Source organism: Pelobates fuscus, chromosome 1, assembly GCF_036172605.1.
Source record: "Pelobates fuscus isolate aPelFus1 chromosome 1, aPelFus1.pri, whole genome shotgun sequence".
In the NCBI taxonomy this organism is placed as follows: Eukaryota; Metazoa; Chordata; class Amphibia; order Anura; family Pelobatidae; genus Pelobates; species Pelobates fuscus.
Genome location: NC_086317.1, coordinates 113768097 through 113790863, shown reverse-complemented (window position 1 = coordinate 113790863; position 22767 = coordinate 113768097). Strand labels below are relative to the sequence as shown.

At 38.7% G+C, this 22767-nt stretch overlaps 1 protein-coding gene across 1 annotated transcript in view; it reads right to left on the bottom strand.

The window, feature by feature from the left end:
• Positions 1–1261: 1261 nt before the first annotated feature.
• Positions 1262–22767, bottom strand: part of MXRA5 (matrix remodeling associated 5) — a 61383-nt gene continuing 39877 nt past the window's right edge. The window contains exons 5-7 of the mRNA XM_063450165.1: positions 17485–22521; positions 12515–13415; positions 1262–3308 (exon numbers count right to left, since the gene is read on the bottom strand). Of these exons, the coding sequence (XP_063306235.1) occupies positions 1403–3308; positions 12515–13415; positions 17485–22521 (7844 nt within the window). The 3' untranslated portion in view covers positions 1262–1402. The remainder of the gene's footprint in view (positions 3309–12514; positions 13416–17484; positions 22522–22767) is intronic.

Below are 22767 nucleotides of genomic sequence, written 5' to 3'. Positions count from 1 at the left end.
TAGTGTGTATGGGGCTGTGGAGGGGGAATGTGTATTGGACCTGTGGATATGGGAGGATATATAAAGGAGCAGGGGGAGTACCAAGTCGAGCTGTGGAGAAGGAATGAGAGTGTATGTGGGACATTTGAAGCTGAGTGGTATGTAAAGGGTGGCTTGTCGGTAGCCATCCCCACCATCACAAATTCCTAGAATTGATTCACACAATGGACCACATTGTACAAGACATGGGTGATTATAACACACCATTGCATATTTCACGAATACAATTTTCATGAGTGTATTATCCACCCACAGCATCCCTTTTTTATTTTGGTCTGTCTGTTTTTGGTGTCTGATTTTAATATAGGGAGGTATTTTGATGTTGCTTGGCATAGGATAACATTACAATAATTATATTTGAATTCAGTAATTTATGCAGATATCAGAAATATGTTCGACTATTATGTTGTTTGGAAAATATTATTTATTATAAAATGTACAGTACAATGATTTTAATAATATAAACATGTTTTGCATCAAAGTCTTTTAAAGACCAATAAATTATAAAATGAGACAGGTATTGTAACATTTTGTGTCTCATGGTAAGATTACAAATATGTAAAACATATGCAGAAAGCATCAACGGGTCAGATCTTTATCTGTTGCATGTTAAAAAGTTCATATCTCTCAAATCACAGTTCAGTGAAGATCGTTTGAAATTGTACATGATGAAATATTGACTCTGTGGTTGTACATACGAGAATCATTTAAGTCACTTACAAATATATTACACATTTCAGGAGATTGTGTTCCTCAGAGTTAAAGTTAACTATGATACTTGCCTTTAGACAAAGAAATAAACATATTACTGCAGCATGTCTTAGTATTAATACTTTTTGGTAGTAAGGTGCAAATCAAGCCATTATTACACTGTATCATACAGAAATGTTTGCGGTGCATAATATGATCTTAGATTGTGAAATTTTAGATATTACAGAGAGTAATTCACTTAACAATACTTGCACATTTAAAATGGAGACATTTTCAAAAGTATTATAAATTTACTTTTAACTCACAGCTACACATTGTCTAGTCAATCAGCTCCGTTGGGGTGTGTGTGTATATATATATATATATATATATATATATATATATATATGTATATATATATATATATATATATATATATATATATATATATATATATATATATATATAAATACATTTTGGCCTGATCATTGTTCTCTTCTTAGAGTGATAGAAATAAATGTTATTTTAAAAAAAATGTCTACTCTTTATCATGCATGCATTTGTTCTTCACCATAATTATTATTAAAAAAAGCTCCTTTTGGAAGTAATGATACAGTATATTGTGCACACATATGGCAGTCTTGGGCATTTTACCGGTATAATGAAAACATTCTTAATATATGTGTATGTATGTTGTTTTAGTGTCACTACCTAATATGTTTTTAGCTGTGCATTTATAATAGCCCATATCTCTTTTTGAAATGTGTTGAATTACTAATGTCCCTTGAGGGTGGAGAAATTTGTTTCCATATAAACGTGATTGCGCTAATGAAGTCAACTGAGATTTGTCAGGAAGATTCCAAGTTATTTCAGCTTTTGGTATTCCGATGGACATGCAATTTAACTGGACCGAACTTCCTGGTCTTGCATAAATAACAGGTGCAGGACTTGTTGTTATGCGTGGTGGATATGCAATAACTATTACTGGGACACTCATGGTTGAAGAACCATATTGCGTTTTTGCTTTGCATAGATAACTTCCTCTATCATATACAGATGTATCTCGTATCACTAGGGTTCCATTTTGTAAAAGGGAAAAGCGGTCCTTGTTTTGTGGGCCATCAATAACCATGCCATTTGGTAATGTCCACGATATATGGGGCTTTAGTTCCCCTTGGGTAGTGCAGTGAAGTTGTAATGTTTCCCCATTAATTATACTGATTAAATTGTTATAGTGGTTATTCATTTGTGGTTTACGACCAATCTGTAAGCTGACCATTTTGTCTGCATGTCCAGCCACATTTTGGGCTCTGCAGCGATAAGTCCCAGCATCAGCAATGGCTACTGAACCAATATGTAGTGTGCCATCTGTTTTATGAAAAATTCTATGGAGATGATTACCATTTTTAATCACTGTGCCATTGGGAAGAATCCAACTTATCTCAGGCTCAGGTGACCCTGTAACCGAACAGTTAAGATTTACAGTCTCACCTTCTGCCACGACAATATTCTCATTATCAGTTATAAACTTCGGTTTTTCAGCTGGTTCAGTAACAGTCAACTGCACAATCAATCTGGCCTCTCCACCTTCATTACGTCCAATGCATGTTAAGTGAACAGAATCAGTTTTCCTTAGAACTTTGATGTCTAGTGTACCATTCCTGTGGACAGTAATTCTATTTCCATAGTAAGGTGCAGGGAGAATGACTCCTTCAGGAAATGCCCACATGACACGAGGTGTTGGAATTCCTTCAGCATTACAGTCAATCAGAATGCGTGAATCTTTCATTGCAGTTTCTTCTACTGTGGTTATTTTATTGGAATGGCCATTGATTTTAGGTGGGAGGACATTAATTTGAATTTGAACAATCTTTTTCTCTTCCCCACCACTATTGTGTGCTAGGCATGTATAATTGCCACTATCCGACCTTTGTGCCTTTTGGATGAGTAGAGTACCATCTCTGTAAATCTGATACTTCTCTGACAATACAGGTATTGGTCTATTTGCAGGAGTTAGCCAGGTAATTTGTGGTAGAGGTTCTCCTTTAGCTTCACAGGAAACCATAACAACATCTCCATATGGCACATTGATAATGGAATATGTTTTATTCTTAATAAAAGCTCGTTCTGCCACCACTTTAACGCTAACACGCATCTCATCTTGACCAATCTGATTCACTGCATAGCACGTATAGTCTCCTTCTTCTTTCATTCCCACTTCATTGAAGTACAAGGTTCCATTATTAAATACTCCATATCTCTTTGTCCTTGAGCCGCTGTCATCTGACTGCATAACGTTGTTCACCATGCTACCATCTGGTAAACTCCAGGAAATTTCAGGGTTTGGAACTCCAGTTGCTACACAATCAACTTTCAAATCCCCCCCATAAGTAACTTTGTGATCATTTTCCTTCTTATGTTGTATTTTAGCTGGTTTCATCATTACATTTACTTTAAGTACCACATAGTCATCTCCGAGTTTGTTCCGTGCCATGCACAGATAGTCCCCAGCATCCTTGTCTGTAACAGAATAGACGATCAGTGTGCCATTTGCAAATGTCTTGATTCTGGAGTCAAAGCTGTATTAAAGAAAACAAAAGAAATCTTAGACATTGTAGAACAATTTATTCATTATCAGTAGAATTTCATGTGACAAAATTTGATTTTTTTTTTTTCTAAGGTGTAAAAGTAGAACAAACATCATGGGATCCAATGATGATCATGGAAACCAATGGACCATTCTTATTGATTTTTCCAATTTTAGAAATGCATTATAGTTGTTAAACTGTATAATACATGTATGAATCCTCCATATAATCATAACCCATAACAACAGCATTGACTTTCAGAAGTGGTATTGTGATGTAATTCCAGTAAAATACAAGTTTAGCAGGCTAAGATTGCCACAAGGCATATGTATGTATATGTGTTTGTAGTATCAGTTAGTTAATTACACGTAGCTAAGATACTGTTATCACTGTACTGACCAGGTGCAGGAATGTAAGAACTGGAATTACGCGTCCCTCTCCTTTGTATCAGATGAGCCACGTGGTTAGACCGGATGGATGAGTTTAGACTCTATTTATTAAATAGGTTAAGGGTATGTGTGGGTGTAGTTAATTGTGGGAGGAGCTACAGTGCTATATAAGGAATGTACTCTATGTATTCAGTACTCAGACTTTGCTGTATTTTGGTGACGCTAGTCCCTCTGAGTCCCGATCGGTGATCCAATAAAGAATCTCTTCCTTCCTGAAGAAACCTGTGTCCATCTCTCTGTGCTTGGCTTCCGTCAGTTTCTCCGGTATCATTTGGTGCGTTGGCCGGGAAGCTCATCGTTCAACGGTAGCTGAGAGGCAGAGGCGTGAGACGGTCTATCTTTGCCCACGTTCTCTACGGCTGCACCCCTGAACTTCTGCGTGGACCTCCCTTCGTCTCGGCGCCACTGGTCTGTTGTCCAGGAGATCATCGGCCTCTACGTGAGAAGTGCTGGGGTGTCCCCGTCGATGAGTGTGAACTCAGGTTCAGGAACGAGGAGGTAAGACAACTGCTGTTTTAGACGGCAGGACCCACTAGGGGTATACCGATTGTGCGGTAGGCCCAAAGGGGTTTTTGAATCTGTATCTGCCCCCTCTGTCGGAGGGAAGGAGCGAAGGCGCACCGCTCGATCGAACGCTCTTTAGTCAGACCGTTTGATTTGGTTAGTCAGGCGGGGTCCTGGTGTAAATAGCCCTAGCCGGACACCGGTGTCTTGTCTAGACTAGCGTTCTAGGGTGTATATTACGTTCGCTAGGTCGGAGGGACCGGGAGACTAAGCGGCGCCTGTGTAAATTCGGTTCGCTAGTTCTCATCCTATCTGGGCTAAGTGGGAAGGCGTGTAAATTTGGAACCCACTAGACTTTTGATAGTACGACTAAGAGGCGCCTGTGTAAATTCGGATCTCTAGCTCGTTGTATAGTGCGACTAAGAGGCGCCTGTGTAAATTCGGATCTCTAGCTCGCTATGTATATGTGGTGATTGGGCAGTGTGGCTAACCAAAACGGGTGTATATAGTTTTAGGTAGTCCATTCAAGGTACTGGCCAATAGTTTAGTTGGGAATTGTAAATGTGTTAACGATTGTTTTAGTAAAGTGTATATCTTGTTAGATAGCGCGAGCTCAGCCGTCTAGCGAGAGTGTTAATAGTGTGTTGCTGTATTATAGTGCACGGTACCATAACCCTGTATATTTACTGACATTATATAATAAGTACTAATCATTGTCGTCCATTGCATGTTTAACACCATAACCACTAATAATTGTATTGTGACCTTAACTTGTGCTTTGACCTATGCTAACCGTACTGTAACCGCTATTTGTAAAAGACGATGTTACTGGGGTGTGTTATAGACGGGTAATTCGTATATAGAGAATTATAGCGTGGGTGACTGTGTAGTTACGCCAAAGGGCATAATATTGATTATATAGTGACTGGTGTAGCAGCTGTGTGTGTACGGGAATTCCCTGAGTGTTTATTGTTATTGTGTACGTTTCACTTGATAACCGTACCACGTGGTGCTGTTGCCAGAGGAAACGGGTGTGACTGTTGAATAGTACGCGTGTATAGTAATCGTTGTCGACAACGTTCCACTGTTAAATATGGGTGCGTCGCAGTCAACGATTCCGGATCCCTTAGGATGTATGGTTAAGAATTTTAAAAAGGGATTCAAAGTTTGTGATTTTGGGGTAAAGATGTCTCCTGTACGTTTGGTCACTTTGTGTACTAGGGAGTGGCCTACTTTGGTTGCGGCATGGCCGCCACGTGGCAGTTTGGATCCAACTCTGGTACAGCGCTTACACGTGGCTGTATCGGGTAGGCCTGAACTTTACGGCCAGTTTCCTTATATTGACTGTTGGAGACAGGCCGTAAATGACTCGCCAAAATGGCTCCGGACATGCCACGAGGAACAGTGTCGCCTCATGGTAGCTAGGACTTGTTCGTCCACTAGGGCTGGTGTTAGGCCCATTTTGGACACGCCCCCTGAGTCCGAGATCCCTTTGCCGCCCCCTTACTTTCCGTTAAGAAGAAGTGACGCAAACGCAGGAAGTCCTGTAACCCTTCCCTCACTACCCCCATCCACTTCCGCTTCCTCCTCCAGTGCAGGATCCACCCCCCCTCGTACTAAATCCCCCCTTCCGGAACCAGATAGACCAACCTCCATTAAAAATGAATATCCTGATTTGGCGCCACTTCAGACTTCCGGTCAAGCTTCATCTAGCTCGGCCCGAAGTGTTCTATTCACTACCTTTTCCCAAAACCAACCTCCCACATCCCCATACCCTATCTCTCCCCGACCGGAACCCATGACTGACGCTTCCCTACGTAGCCCCATCCAAACCCGACAGTTGACTGGTGCCCAACAATTAAAGCACTATCAGATGCCTCTTCGCTTAAATCCCGGGTCAGCTTATATCGATGCCGCAGGTCAAATGGCACACGCTGACCCTGTCTTCGTATATGTCCCTTTCACCACTACCGACCTTTTAAACTGGAAGACCCATAATTCCTCGTATACTGAGAAACCACAAGCTATGACTGATCTGTTCACCTCAATAGTACAGACGCATAATCCGACATGGGCTGATTGCCAGCAGTTACTAATGACTTTATTTAACAATGAGGAAAGGACAAGAATAAATCAAGCAGCCATTAAAGCATTAGAGGATAGAGCCCGTGCTTTGAACCAAGCCAATCCAGCAGCATGGGCCGCGACACACTATCCCAACACCGATCCCGATTGGAACGTAAATGGTGCTGATATGGTTCAACTCAGAGCCTATAGAGACGCTATAATTGCTGGCATGAAAGCCGGAGGAAAGAAAGCCATTAACATGTCGAAGACAGTTGAGGTGATCCAGAAAAGCGATGAAGCGCCCAGTGTCTTTTATGACCGATTATTGGAGGCGTACCGCTTGTACACCCCCTTTAATCCGGAAGACGCAGACAATTCCCGAATGGTGAACTCCGCCTTTGTCAGCCAAGCTTACGGAGATATTAAGCGCAAGCTACAAAAGCTAGAAGGGTTTGCAGGTATGTCAATCACCCAACTAATGGAGGTAGCTAATAAGGTGTATATGAATAGGGAAACAGAAAGCAAGAAAGAGGAGGAGCGCAAGATGCGTAAAAAGGCTGATATGCTAGCGGTAGCGATCGCAGGCGTAGATAAACGGGGCCCAGATAGAGGCAATAATAGATGGAGTAGGGAGCCTTTGAGTAGGGATCAATGTGCGTATTGCAAGGAAGAAGGGCATTGGAGGAACGAATGTCCGCAAAGAGAGCAGTACGAGAGGGTCCTACCCAGGGCAGGCTACGGAAACTTTAGAGGCAGAGCGAGAGGTAGAGGAGGCCCCGGAGGGAGTAATGGTTATAGAGGGAGTAATGGGAACAGAGGAAGTGTTAGGGAAGACAGATATATTCCAGCAGCGCAAAGGTCCCGCGATAGAGAAGGTAGGGACTTCGTAGGATTGGCTGACACGGTCATGGAGGACTATTGATACCGACCGGGCTCCATCCCCCTTGGTCGAGCGGAGCCTATGGTCGATGTATCAATAGGGGGGAAAAGGAGTGCGTTCATGATCGACACTGGTGCTGAACATTCAGTGGTGACTAATCTAGTTGCTCCTCCATCTGGAAGGACTATTACTGTGATAGGAGCAACTGGAAGAAGTGCTGAAAAACCGGTTCTTAAAAGTCGACTCTGTACATTGGGAGGCCACGTAGTAAAACACCAATTCCTTTATATGCCTGAATGTCCAGTCCAATTGCTGGGACGTGATATGCTATCCAAATTACAAGCGCAGATTACGTTCCTACCAGATGGAACAACATCTTTAAAGTTTAATGGACCTTCAGGTATTATGACTTTATCCGTACCAAAGGAAGAAGAGTGGCGACTTTATACAGTGTTGACTAGCCAAAACCCTAGGAGTGATGAGACATTGTTTAACATACCAGGAGTTTGGGCAGAGAACAACCCACCAGGACTGGCCCGCAATATTCCACCAATAAAAATTGAACTGAAACATGGGGTTTATCCAGTGAGCCTAAGACAATATCACATTCCGCAGAAGGCTAAGAAGAACATCCAATTATCATCCAGGAGACCAAGTGTGGATTAAAGAGTGGAATAATGTACCGTTAGGGCCCAAGTGGAGAGGTCCTTATGTTGTTCTTTTGTCTACCCCTACAGCGATAAAAGTAGCCGAAGTAACTCCGTGGATACATCACTGCAGGGTTAAACCAGCAGCAGTCGATTCTTGGCAAATTACAGCAGATCCAGAGAATCCCTGCAAGATCCGGTTGAAACGCACTACTCAGTCGGAGTAACGAGGAATTATTGTGGATTACAAATTTTATTGTTACAGGTGTGAGTGAGAAGGCCATAATAAAGCCTGTCCGCTTACCATCACATAGTGTATAAGCCAGGAAAGTCTCGAAGGGACACCTGTGAAGACGAGCAGAACTCCATTCCCTGCAGCCCTCACATCCTGGAAGCTGAGGTTCCATCGCACGGACGAAGACTGAGGATGACGGCGAAAGATGTGCTTTTGATTGTGTTTATTTATATGTGTTTTTATATTCAGGAAGGTAGAGGTACCGACACTCCTAGCTGTGAGGTATGCATTAAGACTACGAGAACAGGTAACCATATTTCCCAAACCCTAATTTGGCATTCACAATACGAATGTAAAGGAGAGGTATCAAGATGTAGATACCTAAATATAGACTATAGTGTGTGCTATTTAGGAGTAGGAGAACCTAAGTGCTTCAGTCCAGAGTATCAACCTCGTACAATTTGGTTGACTCTCAGGAATGGAGATCCTCAGGGGACCCTAATTAATAAGACGGTGTTAGAATCCGTACATTCTTCGGGTGTTCTGCTATTTGATGCGTGTAAAGCGATATCGAGTGGTAGAAAGCCGTGGAATGTATGTGGGGATCTTAGATGGGAGAGGACGTATGGGTCTAACGATAAATATATTTGTCCCAGTAGCAAAAATAAATATGTAAGTCCTAGATGCCCAAATAGAGATTATAACTTTTGCCCATATTGGTCTTGTGTGGGGTGGGCGACTTGGGGACAGACAGTAGATAAAGACATGATAGTGACTAAGTTGCCGACTAGCCCTTATTGTAAGTCTATGGAATGCAACCCAGTCCATATACTTATTAATAACCCCGACAAGTTCTTAGATAAGTATGGAAATTTATTTGGGTTTCAGATATACGGGACGGGTTTAGATCCTGGGACATTATTGTTTATAGGAATAGAGACTGATACGGTATCCTCCCAGACTCATCAAGTATACCATTCCTTTTACGAAGAGATGAGTATAGATAATAAGATCCCCCATAATGCTAAAAACCTGTTCATCGATTTAGCTGAAAGTATTGCCGGTAGTCTTAATGTTACCAACTGCTATGTGTGTGGAGGTACTAACATGGGAGACCAATGGCCTTGGGAAGCAAAGGAGGTAATGTCCGGTTCTGAGGCAGTTGACCAATTAATATCTACACAAGCCGATTATCATATGAGTGTTAGAGGTAAATCTGAGTGGAGATTAAAGACCTCCATCATAGGTTATGTTTGCATAGCAAGGAAAGGAATAATGTATAATACTTCTGTAGGAGAATTAACTTGTCTAGGGCAAAAAGCTTATGATGATGATACTAAAAATACAACTTGGTGGTCGGCTTCAAATGTCTCAGAACCATCTAACCCGTTTGCTAGATATGCCAGTTTAAAGGATGTGTGGTTTGATTTATCCATCACATCTACCTGGAGAGCCCCAGCAAATTTGTACTGGATCTGTGGTAAGAAAGCCTATTCGGAGTTGCCACAGGACTGGGAAGGGGCATGTGTGTTGGGTATGCTCAAACCATCCTTCTTCTTGTTACCGATTGAAACAGGTGAGACTTTAGGTGTTAAAGTGTATGATGTGAATCATAGGAAGAAAAGGGGACCCATAGAGATAGGCACCTGGGAAGATAATGAATGGCCTCCCCAGCGTATTATAGATTATTATGGGCCAGCCACGTGGGCAGAAGATGGTACCTTTGGTTATAGAACCCCTATTTATATGCTCAACCGTATTATAAGATTACAGGCGGTGGTTGAGATTATCACAAATGAGACATCACAAGCGCTCAATCTTCTAGCGAAGCATAACACCAGGATGAGGACAGCAGTCTACCAAAATAGATTAGCCTTGGATTACCTTTTGGCAGTAGAGGGAGGTGTATGTGGGAAGTTTAACCTAAGTAATTGCTGTCTTCAAATAGATGACGAAGGGCAAGCAATAGCTGAGCTTACTAGCCATATGGTTAAACTAGCGCATGTGCCTACTCAGGTATGGAAAGGGTACAATCCAAGTAGTTGGTTTGGTAGCTGGTATGAGTGGTTTGGAGGGCTTAAGGCAGTGGTAGGTGGAGTCCTACTGATTTTACTGTTGTGTCTACTCCTACCGTGTCTTATACCCTTAGTAGTTAGGTCTGTGCAAAGCCTGATAGGAAGTATAGCAGAGAGGAAGGCTGCTGCACAGATAATGGCGATATATAAGTATAAGGCTCTAGATCAGGGAGAACCAATGCAAGAAGATGAATGTTGAAGATTCACATCATAAGATAAGTCTGGTCTGGTTCATGGTAACCTGAGGTATATGCAAACCAAGGTTAAGTGATGCCTCAAGTAATTGTGAAATATCAGAGGCATCAAAGGGGGGAATGTGATGTAATTCCAGTAAAATACAAGTTTAGCAGGCTAAGATTGCCACAAGGCATATGTATGTATATGTGTTTGTAGTATCAGTTAGTTAATTACACGTAGCTAAGATACTGTTATCACTGTACTGACCAGGTGCAGGAATGTAAGAACTGGAATTACGCGTCCCTCTCCTTTGTATCAGATGAGCCACGTGGTTAGACCGGATGGATGAGTTTAGACTCTATTTATTAAATAGGTTAAGGGTATGTGTGGGTGTAGTTAATTGTGGGAGGAGCTACAGTGCTATATAAGGAATGTACTCTATGTATTCAGTACTCAGACTTTGCTGTATTTTGGTGACGCTAGTCCCTCTGAGTCCCGATCGGTGATCCAATAAAGAATCTCTTCCTTCCTGAAGAAACCTGTGTCCATCTCTCTGTGCTTGGCTTCCGTCAGTTTCTCCGGTATCAGTATTAGTTAGGTGAAAAACAGTTTCTTCTTCAGGCTAATTATTTTTTCTGCTCTGCAATTGATCCATTCACAGGAGACATTAAACATATTTTTGATACATTTATATTTTTGACTGAACAAGAAATTTAACACAGATATCCCATGTTAGTTTAGTATTGTGTATATATATTTAGCCTGATTAATACCATAGCCATTGCTACCACCTACAAGTAGTTGGAGTGGCGTGGGGCTAATTTCTGTGGTTTAAAATAAATTATAAACCTACATTTATGATAGGATTTACGATAATATTTAAAAGGTAAATATGCTTATTATGAATATTCCATAAGCATTACAACTGGTGCTGTGTATGTAACATCCACTCCATTTTTACATCCACTTTCAAATGATACATTAATTCATTCACTTATTCCTATAACTGTGCACACTTTGTTCCTGGGTTAATACACCACATACATTCTTTTACGCCATAGATATATGCATGCACACACATCAATGTTGCATTGGCCCAGAAACTTCATGAACTCATAAAATGCATTAATACACATACATTAAGACAAAAATAGACCTATGCACAAATACACTAAATAGCACATTGCACACATGCATTTGCTGATTACATACAGGTATACACCAATACATCTACAAACTATATGTATGCCATGCACAGACATACAACCATTCATTATCACACAACACACAGATAAATACACACGAGTTGACACAGAAACATACCCATGCATTTACACCCAAATGCACATTTTCTAGAACACACCACACACTACTTCTATACGTAAATGATAATATACAGTTGTTGAAAAGATCTCAAATATGCAATGAACTAGGAAAGGATTTTGAATATGCCTGCTCAGTTCAAATACAGAAATAGTTTATAAATTATTGCATGCACAGTTTATATATCGTATGAACGGAAGAGGTTTTTTTTTTAATAAATGTTTGCATGTCCAGATTATACATACATGCATGAGTGACAGTTTTGTACATACAGCAATAGCGTTTATTTGTCTCCAATGTTCACTAGATATGTTTATGCTGGCCTGAAGTTGACTCCTCTCTCCTTTATTTTTGATTGTAATATCAAGTTAACCCATATGTGCACAAGATGTCTTTACATATGCCTGCAACACTCATTTCATATATGTACACTGGACAATTTAGTATATTAATTTCTTTGTAGGTACTCGAAAATTCTATGCATTTAGGAGCTTTCAATGTAAATGCAGTCTGCTGGTTCAGGGCCCTGTTTCATATAATAGCACATCTTGTAGCATGCTTCCTGCGCACACCTGTCTAAAATATGTCCAAGAACTTCAGTTTTAAATTTATATTAAGGATTCTACATATCAACGAGAAAAACAAACACATTTAAGGCTACCACAGCAAGGCTTCCACAGCAAGACTCCAACTCGTGCCCACTGGGCTACAAAATGCCACATACAGGCTGTGGAGTCACTTGCTCAAGCACTTATTCAACATTTTTGATGTTCTATTCTTTATATTTTCAATTTGTTGCGTTAGCAACCTAACTCTGCAATAAAATTCACGATTATTTACCTGAAGAAAGAGTCCACAAGTCTTTTTGAAGGAAGCCGCCATAATATTCTTGGCCAAGGATCACCGGCTGCACTGCAGTCAAGACGCAGAGTGCTCCCATAGGTTACATCAGTTTTCTGGGGAGAAGTTGCAGTTATTTTGGCATTCTGTGTAAATTTCCGTACATCCAGAATGATTACCCTTCTAGAAGTCCCAACAATGTTCGTTGCAATGCATTCATACTTCCCAGTGTCCTTCTGTGAAATATTCCGTATGTAAAGTGTGCCATTTGGAAACACAAACATATTTCCATTTGCGAATTGAGAAGGACGAACCTGTGTACCATCTAGAAGAATCCAGCGAATATTTGGTAGTGGGGCACCTTTTGCCAAACAGTGGATATATATGCTGTGACCTTGAGGAAGAGATATGTTTTCTAACTTTTCTTGTTGAATAATAGGAGGCAGAGCAGCTATATGAACCCTCACAGTCAAACTGTCAGCTCCGGCCACATTGCTAGCCACACACTTATAGATTCCTCTATCGGTAAATGTAATATCCTTTATGGATAAAGTTCCATTTTCAGAAAGCATGATGCGACTCTCCGTAGCTGAAATGGCTCGCATTATTTTCCTGTCAGGGAATATCCAAGATATATGGGGTGATGGTACACCACTTGCCCGACAATCCATTGTAACTGTATCCCCAAGATATACCGTAACATCCTTATAGCGCGTCAGAAGTATTTTTGGCTGCTGGGACATAACTGTCAATGTAATTATCATCTTGTCTGAGCCATGCAGATTCTGCGCCGTGCAGAGATATTGACCACGGTCTTGTAGCTGAAGATTTAGAATATGTAAAGTGCCATTGTCCAAGACTTCAAATCGTTGTATCTTTGTGTTTGCTGTCATCACGGCACCTATCAAAAAAACAATGAGAAATATTTTTAAACATAATGTTTATTTGTTTTTAGAAATTTACATTGTTAAAAAATATTAATGCAGTACAATAATATTGCCATTTTTGTTTTAATTTCAAATGTATTTAAAAAATTAATCTTTGAAAGAAACAAATAGAATTTGGTTTTGTAAGGGAATGTTATTTTAATTAGTATTCTTTAAAAATATATAGATTTCTGACTGTAAAAAAAAAAAAAATAGATATGCATATGTGGTTGTTCTGGAGATATAAAATGTGCATGATACACTATATATGTTATGTACTTATTTATGTACTGTGAAAACTTGATAACATAATAATAATAACAAAGATTAATTTATTTTGAAGGTAAATTCCGCTTATGGGAATACTAAATAATACCTACATTATAGGTACTGTATACCTGTGGTACACAAACATGTGGATTTTACTAGACTTGTGCATGGTGAGAAAATTCGGCTTCACCGAACCATTTTACTCCAAAATATAACTTTTTTCGGAACACTCAAATTTTGGCTATATCTCGGTACAGTTTGGCAGAATTTTGTTACCGAAAAACTGATTCATAACCTGAATCAGATTAAACAAATTGCGCTAAAATGGGTCAAATTTATATAATATTTTTACAGCTTTCTTTCCTTTCAATCACTTCACTCTGAATAAAATCAACATTTAGTGAATGTTCCATCAATCATCTTTTTGCCATCAATCATCTAATTTTTGGCACTACAGGCAGAATCCAGAATCACAAATCAAAACAAACATGCTTGGCCATTGGGCATTTTGGTTGGTTCATTTCGACCCTGATTGCATTTCTGACTTAAACAAATCTCCAAGTCTAGATGTTACTATGTTTCACCTAGGGAATCCAATTTAATCTATTGATGACAGTTCCATATTAAAATAATCTAGCTCATGGAGCTCACTCTCAAAAAAAAAAAAAATGTCAAATAAATCTATTGCTACTTTTTTTGCTTTTTTTTCTCTTAAATATTATCTAACACATGGGATTTATAACTCACACACAAAATAGGGAAACACGTCAGATAATGCTTACATTGTTGTTACCTACATTTAAGAAAAAATGTCACCAAATATTCACATCTCGTTTGTAAATGTTTGTTACATTTAATAAAATAAAATAAAAAAATTTAAAGTTGTCAATTGATTTTTTGTTGTTGAAGATTTCACTCTTATGTGGGTCAGACTTATTATCTGATCACCTGCTACTCAACCTAATATGCTTTGCAATATGTTAATTCACAATATTATCCCGTGTTTGCAACCATTACCATTTCTATTTATTAAGGGGGGAAAAAATAATTAAAGGTTACAAATTATAAGTGGTCATGAAATATTTTATATCAGAAAGCTGATATAAATGTTATAACCTATTTTAGGTGAGGAGCTAAAATTAAAGGGTTCCTCCGAGCATCATACAATGTACAGCCTGCTGGTCTGGGCCCCCAGTAATGGGGCAAGGTAACCTTTTAGCAACATTTTGCCCTCTAACTGGGTCCTCATTGATCTCCAAAGACCTGGTGGTCTCGTAACAAGTTTCTGGCTTCTGCAGAACCGCAGAAGATGGAAGCTAATGCCATCGCAATTCATTAGCTGAGAGCACCAGCTGACTGCTCTTAATCAATGACTGATACTCTGTGCAATTAAATCTGCGCAAAGTCAGCCCAATGATGTTGTCAGAGTTATATATCGTTGGCAGTAGAGGTGTTAAACTTCATATGTGCATGATTTCATATTGAAATGCTACACATGCAACAAATCCAGGCACTCATGGTGCTTGGAGTAACGTTTAAAAAAACTGTAAATATTTTGAGAATACTGATTCCAAATATACTACCAGAGGGAGAAAAGTATATATTCATACTGGTTGCATACAGCAAATACAGTAAATATACCAGCAAGGATAAAACCAGCCATCTGTATTTTATAGGGCATTGCAAGCTGCAAATACAGCAGATAAGTATAAGTAAAAAACTCTAGGAGATCTCACCTTCCTGTGCTTGAAGAATACAGGATTGTACTTATTGACCCTTGCAAACTCCTACACAATGTCAGAGAAGAGCATGCATTACATACAAGGACACATATACTGTACTACACCCATACCCAGTCACATTAGGGAAAATGTCATGACTAGGGACAGGAAATTTTAGACTTTTTTTTTTTAATTACTGGTACTTTAAAAAAAAAAAAAAGTGTTTTTTAAAACAAAATTCTAAGAATTTATCCTTTCAGTGCTGATCACATACTGTATCAGTGATCAGTGTGATCAGTGGGCTGACTTTTTTGGGAGGAGTTATTTCTATAAAAAATAAATAAATTCAAAAAAAATATCCTTTTTGTGCTTGATGCAGCTGTTTGACCTGCAAGCAGTAATTTTATTTTAATTTTCGGGTTGGATTTTCTTTGGGTGGAAGTGGGAATTGGGAGGTGGGTAGCATGTATTAGGCACAAAGGCATATTAATCAAATTATTCCCTTAGTGTCATAGGTTAAATTATGCCCCCTACGTTGGCATGCTATTATACAGCATTCTGGCGGGCTCTGATAATGGTACACTCACAGACAATAGCACTATAACAGCCTCTAACATTGAGCCCCTAAGTGAGTCATCCAGTGATGATGCCCCACCACCGTCTATTAGAAGTAGCTTAGGATTCCTAGCAGTGCCAGAGGAAAACTGTCTACCTCCAAACTGCCCCAGAAATTCCCCCATTTATGGCTACACCTAGCATCATAATAACAGTAGATATATGTGAGTCTGTGAACTAGTTTAGCCTCTTTAGTTTGGATGACATATTTGAGCTGATAGTTGAGCAAACCAACTTTTTTGCCAGCCACCATGTGGCAACCCACAGATGTTAGAGAAATACATAGATCATGGGCTCTAATCCTAGTAATGTATATCGTGGAAAAAACAAGTATAAGGCCCTACTGGCACAATCACCACATCCTGGCTACCCCTCTTTTTCCAGAGACTGATAAGGAATCGCTATGAACAAATACTGCAATTCCTCAATTTTAGCAATAATGCACTCTCATCCCTAGTAATGACCCATTCTTTGACAGGGTCTACAAAATTCAGCTCCATATCTCACTCCTATCTGACAAATTTCCCCAAAATTATATGCCAGACCAAAATATTTCTATTGAATCCCTCATGAAATTCAAAGGTAGACTACTTTACATGTGGCATCAAATTTTATAAATTATGTGAAACCACTACTGGCTATACATGGGTGTTTTGGATTTATCAAGGGAATGATGGCATCCATCTAGACCCATCAGAATGCCCTGATTCTGTGAGCTCAAGTGGCAAGATTGTGAGGGATTTGATGATTTATTTAACCCTTATATTACCCTTGTTACATAGGGTTTTTAAGCTATGGGTAAATTTAAACCTTGTTAACCTCTTCGTGAGCAGACCGGCTTTCAATTTTCTTACCATTAAGGACCAGGACTCTTTTTACATTTCTGCAGTGTTTGTGTTTTGCTGTAATTTTTCTCTTACCGATTTACTGTACCCACAAATATTATAAACCGAACAGCGGCGATCGGGTAAGTATATATTACTGTTATGACGGATCAGGACCGTCATCGGTCCTCAAGGGGATGTTTTCGATGACGGTCCTGAACTATCAGCAGTCGTTAAGGGGTTAAATACCATTTTTTGTCAGACGTACCTGATACGTCCAAGGTCGGGAAAGGGTTAAATAAGGGTTATATGCTATGGGTTGAAAATTGTTATAACAGTATTGAGTAATGTATTTTTCTATAAAACTAGTGGACACACATGGATGTGCAAATGGGAGAGGCTCATTAAGCCATATCCATTGATCCATCAACCCTTGACTCACTCCTGAAATTAGATAATATATATCAAATCACAACATACATTTGGATTCTAATATTGTAGGAAACACATCACAGGTCAAATACACTTAAAGTTAGGAATCATTTAGTATCATCTCCACCTTATTTTAAAAACTACAACTTATTACAAATGGGTAATTATCTTTAAAAGATTACCTGTGGAAACTTTTGTCCAAGATATTGAAGGTTTGGGCTCACCAACAGTTTCACATGGTAAAACAGCATCCATTTCAAATGGCACAGATAGAGACTGGAATCCTGTAGTTGTAATCCTAGGTTTAACCCCTTGTGCGCTAGAGTATATAGGTGGCTGAACAACATTGGGATGTCTAAGTGTTGAGCCATCTTCACGTGATGTAATTGGTGGTCTCTGGTTAAAGGGGTTATTATACGAGTGTGACTGAATAGTTGAGCTGGGCCTGAACAAGCCGGTTTGCACAACATATGAAAAAGGCGTAGTGAATATTGGGTACCTAAAAGGGATTTTTGAAGTTATTGTCTCTCTGACAGTTGTAAAAGGAGTAGTAGTTCTTAATACTGTACTTGATACTGTTGTTCTTTTAAATGAATTACCGAGACTGTCCTTAGTGGTCATGATTATTGGTGCAGCCAAAGTTGGAAGAGGAGATTTAGGAGTTCCACTAAATCGATATAGCTTTGTCCTGTTATAACGGTATTGAAATCGTGGATTCATGTAGAATGGATGTCCTTGATAAGGAATTTTTGGCATAGTACCTTTACCATCTGTAAATACATTATTTCCAAAAGGTCTGTAGTTAATTGGAAGCCTTTGGCCTTGATTAAATTTGCTTGGAGTTATAGGTCTTGGTCTAAATAATGGTGGAACTGTTGTTGTACTTGTTGAAGTACTTGTGGAGAATACTAGGGTAGATGTTCTTCTATCTTGAATGTTCTGTGCTGTATAAGCAGTAATTTCCGGTTTATTTGTGATATACAGTGGTTGATTAGTTACAAAATAACGTAGTGGTCCATGTGTTCCAATATAGGGAGTTCTTACAGTCACTCTTGCTGGACTCTGCTGGACTGGAGGTATTGCGTGGTGTTGCTTATGAGCCGTTTGAGATTGGCTATTCTGTTTTGTAAAATAAGGAATACTATTACTGGACTTAGTACCATGAATTTCCTTAAAGTTCTCTTGTCTTGGCTGTGCAAATTCCTTTTTTTGACTGGCTGAAACTCTATCCAGTTCATTTTGTCTTAGTGAATGTATGTTTTCTTGTACTGATTTTGCTGATTGTGTTGATGACTCTCTCATTGTGGTTTCATAAACCTTGACTGTAGATGGTAAGTGTTCATTTGTAGTGGGAACTAAAAACCTAGGACTTGATTGAGTATATTCTGTACTCTTAGTATAAACAGTTGGTTTAATAAGCTTTTCCTCTTGTTTCTTTCCTCCATAAGATGTGTCTGGAGCGTTGAAACTATATTTTTCAATATTGACTTGTACTGTAGTTCCAATTGCATCATGGACAGAAGCATTAGTAGGTATATTTGTAACTTTTGTTGTTAAATCAAAGGAACCATAATTTAATTCTTTTAAAGTATTCTCAATTGTACTAGCAATAGTTGGAGGTGCTTCTGTGATAGATGCTGTATATATTCCTGCCTCATTTGGTATATCCATTGGGATAGTTTTTTGCTGCATGGGAGCACTAGTACTAAATTCTCTGTATGGCTGTAATGGTTTTAGTGCAGTGTGTGTAGTACTGAATACATCTTCATCAGGAAGAGGGCTGAAGAATTCCTCAGGTGCCTTGTCCTTATATGTATCAAGTAGTAATTGATTTATTTTCGTAGCAACTGTAACTTGTTCTAATGTGTTAAGATCATAGATTTTTTCAGTGTTGTGTGTTTTTAATGGCTCTGTTGTTGTAGGAGGTGTCACGACCGGTATTTCTGAATTTTCTATAATTGCTGTGTGTAGCTGATTCGTGTATTCTGGAGCTGAAGTAACAAATGAACTTTTTAAATTGGTCTTTTCTGGTGAATGGATTACAATGGGTTTAGTCAGCACTGATGTTGTTGTAGTTTTTCTATCAGATGGAGTATTAATCGTTGTTTTGTAAAGTTGCATTTCTTTTGTTGTTGGTAGTGGTGGTGGTAAAATTGATTTAGTGGTATTTTCCCTATGAGAGAGTGACACAACGGGTTGTTCAATTAATGGCTTTATGGCTACTTGTGTTGTTGCTGAAAAATTAGGAATAACATTGTTTTGACGATGTCTAAAACGATTAGGTCTAAACCGTCTCTTTCCATTGGGCCTGCGCCTTGGGTTATGAATGCTGCCATTTGTAGCCATGGAAGTTGTTGTAGTTGGTCTCTGGGTATGTGTAGGAACTGTTGGCATTTTTCTTGATGTTGATGTTTGTTTGTCTTCTACGTAAGCCATATTTATATTCATAGTTGTACTTTCGTTTTCTGCACCGTTTTCTTTATCAAATGAATCAATACCTTCTTTTTTTATATTAGTAGAAAGGATTTCTGTTTGTTTAGCATAGTCTTCAGAACGAACATCCTCATTTATATCTTTAACAATATTTTCACTGGTCATTGTCAAAGATATCGCTGTAGTAGGAAGTTGGAAGTTAATACTTGATGTGGTTTCCATCAGTGAAGGTGTAACAGGGATTGTTTCTGGTATCATACCACCAATTGCTTTGGAAAATATTGGATCATAGTCTTCCATACTTTTAGCAGTCTGCAGTTTGCTAGTTGTGAAATGCATATAGTTATCTTCTATCTGTGAGATGTAGTTAGTGCTTTGTATCATATTTTCAGAAGTAGTGCCTTCATAAGGAGATGTACTTTTAAAAGAGTGTGTGCTGGAATAGTAAGCATCATTTTCCATTGGAATTGTGTACATTTCGGCTGTAGTGGTTTCCATTTTAACTAGAACATTTCCAGCTGTATTCATGTTTGCAAATGTTTGCCTATTAATGTAATTCGACTCTTCCTCTAGGTATTGTCCATATAGAACATTTCTGGTTGTATAGTCCTGTTTGTGTTCTCCTTCTACTGTTGGACTGTTAGGGATCGTATCAATGCTGTCTTTATCTTCCCACTCAGTAAAAGCATTCATTGTTTCCTCTTCATCTATTGAATAGGCTAAGTCATTGATATCCAAGGTTTCAGGTGTTGACATCACAGGCTTGGATGTACTATAAACTGCCCATTCATGGTCTGACTTAGTGGTCAAGGTATCTTGATTTCCTTCAGAAAATAACTTTTTACTGTCATCTTCTGTTATATCAGAAATTATATCTAAATCTATGTGACTTGACAATGATGTTAGATCATGGTTATAATGTGTGATTGCTGGCTGTGGTGAAGAAGTGATCATTAATAGTTCCTCTTCATCTGCAGATATTTCATCCACATTTGTTTCTGATTCTGTTGTAGATTTAATTGGTGGCCTTGAAATTGTAGAAGGGGTTTTGGTCTTATATATAGGTATAGCGGTGACTTCTGTTGTGGTTAAAAGAGGAGTCTCTGTGGTTTTGGGGACATTTTTGCCTCTAACCTTTGCTAAAATGTTAGCCCATTGACTAGGATCTATCTGTTTATTCCCCATATTTATTCTCCTCCTTGATTCAAATTTCCTTCTACCTTCTGCTATATTGGTTCCTTTATCTATCTCTGTACCTTTCCATACATTCATTTTCCTTCTGTCTTTTCTTTTTTTTCCTTTGTCTGATAATCTAGATAACTGTGATCCTTTACTTTTGCCTGATCCTATTTTAACAATGTTATATTTCTCGGTCTCTTCTTGCACCACTTTTTCCCCTGATCCTTCATCATCACCAACTATATTAATCTTTGCTTTTAATGGAATTTTTATAATTGGACGCATTTTTATTTTTGGCACTTCATATGACTTTTTAGCAACTTTGTTACTTACGTCTATTTGCACGCTATAGTGATCAGTTCCATGTTGATTTGCTGCTATACATACATAGAGTCCACTGTCAGACACTTTAGTCTGAGGGATTACCAGTGAGCCATTAGTTAACAGATATGCATTTGATTTGTTTGCCTGAGCATCAATAATGACATTGTCGGGTAATATCCAGTTGACATCTGCATCGGGATTGGCAAGTGCATTGCAAGTCAATGTTATAGTTTCCCCAACCGTTTTTGTAATCACTTTAGTACTACGCTCAGATATTTGGCTTGTTGGTGGCTTTACAACAACTCGAATGGTCAATATATCAATTTCATGCCTGACTTGAGCAATGCAATGGTATGACCCAGAGTCCATAGCATCTGCTGTGTTTATGATCAAATGTCCTCCAGCAGATACAGAGAATCTACTATCCTGGCTATTGAAGGGAGCTTTCAATATTGTCCCATCAGGAAGACTCCATTGTATGGAGGGAGTTTCTGATGACTTCACATTACAACTAAGCTGGCAGGTTTTTCCTTTGATAGAAATGTAAGATGTTTTTGTTTTGGCATTTGTGTCTATCATCACCCAGTTATTTTTTGGATACTGGATTTCCTTAGTATGAATTAACTGTGAATACTGAGTAGAAAATGATAATGTTACTTTCTTAGCTGTACTCAACTTTCTGTTTAACTGGAGACGAACAGTTGGTTGGATCACCCAGTCAGGTTCTGCTGTAATTAAAGATCTAACACCTGTAAAGTAATATGAATCTTGATCTGGGTTCTGTCGATATCTGTAAGTCACTTTTGGATTGTCTGTAAACATCAGTTCCCTTTCCAACTTCACAGGTACTTCACTGTAGTAAGCTATCAGTTTCCATAATTTTTCATAGTTTTCACGATTCATTGGGCATTCAAAATCAAGACTAAAGGTAGCATTTATGTCTATTTCTTCTGGTTGGGGTTGATTCCAATTGATTTTACTGAAGTCAGTTGACTTTTTCATGCCACAATCCAAATTGACTTTGTTTCCGTGTTCATCGGTCATATTTAGAATGACTTTCCCTATATAATCTTTATACATATGCATCAACTGTTGGTCATTTTCATCATCTTCTGTATAGGTTTCACTACTGTTTATTCTGTCTGGTGAATAAATCACCGGTTTAGAACAGGAAATATCTTTCAGACTCTGAATTTCTTGATTTTGTAGTTGCTTTGGACTTGTACACATTGGACACAGCTGCCCGTTTTCATATGATCTGTCCTTCTTACATTTTAAAACACCTGCAAGAACAATGCAAAAATGAATGGTCAGAGAAAAATTCAAGTCACAAAGTTGATAAATAAAATGATGTCTATTGGCTTATATACTTTCTTATGCTTTAAGTAAAGCAGTTGCAAGTTTAATTCTTGTTTGCGCCCCTCATGCAGTTTTGATTTTCTGAAACAGGTTAGCAGCTTTCACAGTCACATAAATAAAAACGTTCTTCAAACTGTGCATAGATCTTTTTTTTTTTTTTTTTTAGTGAT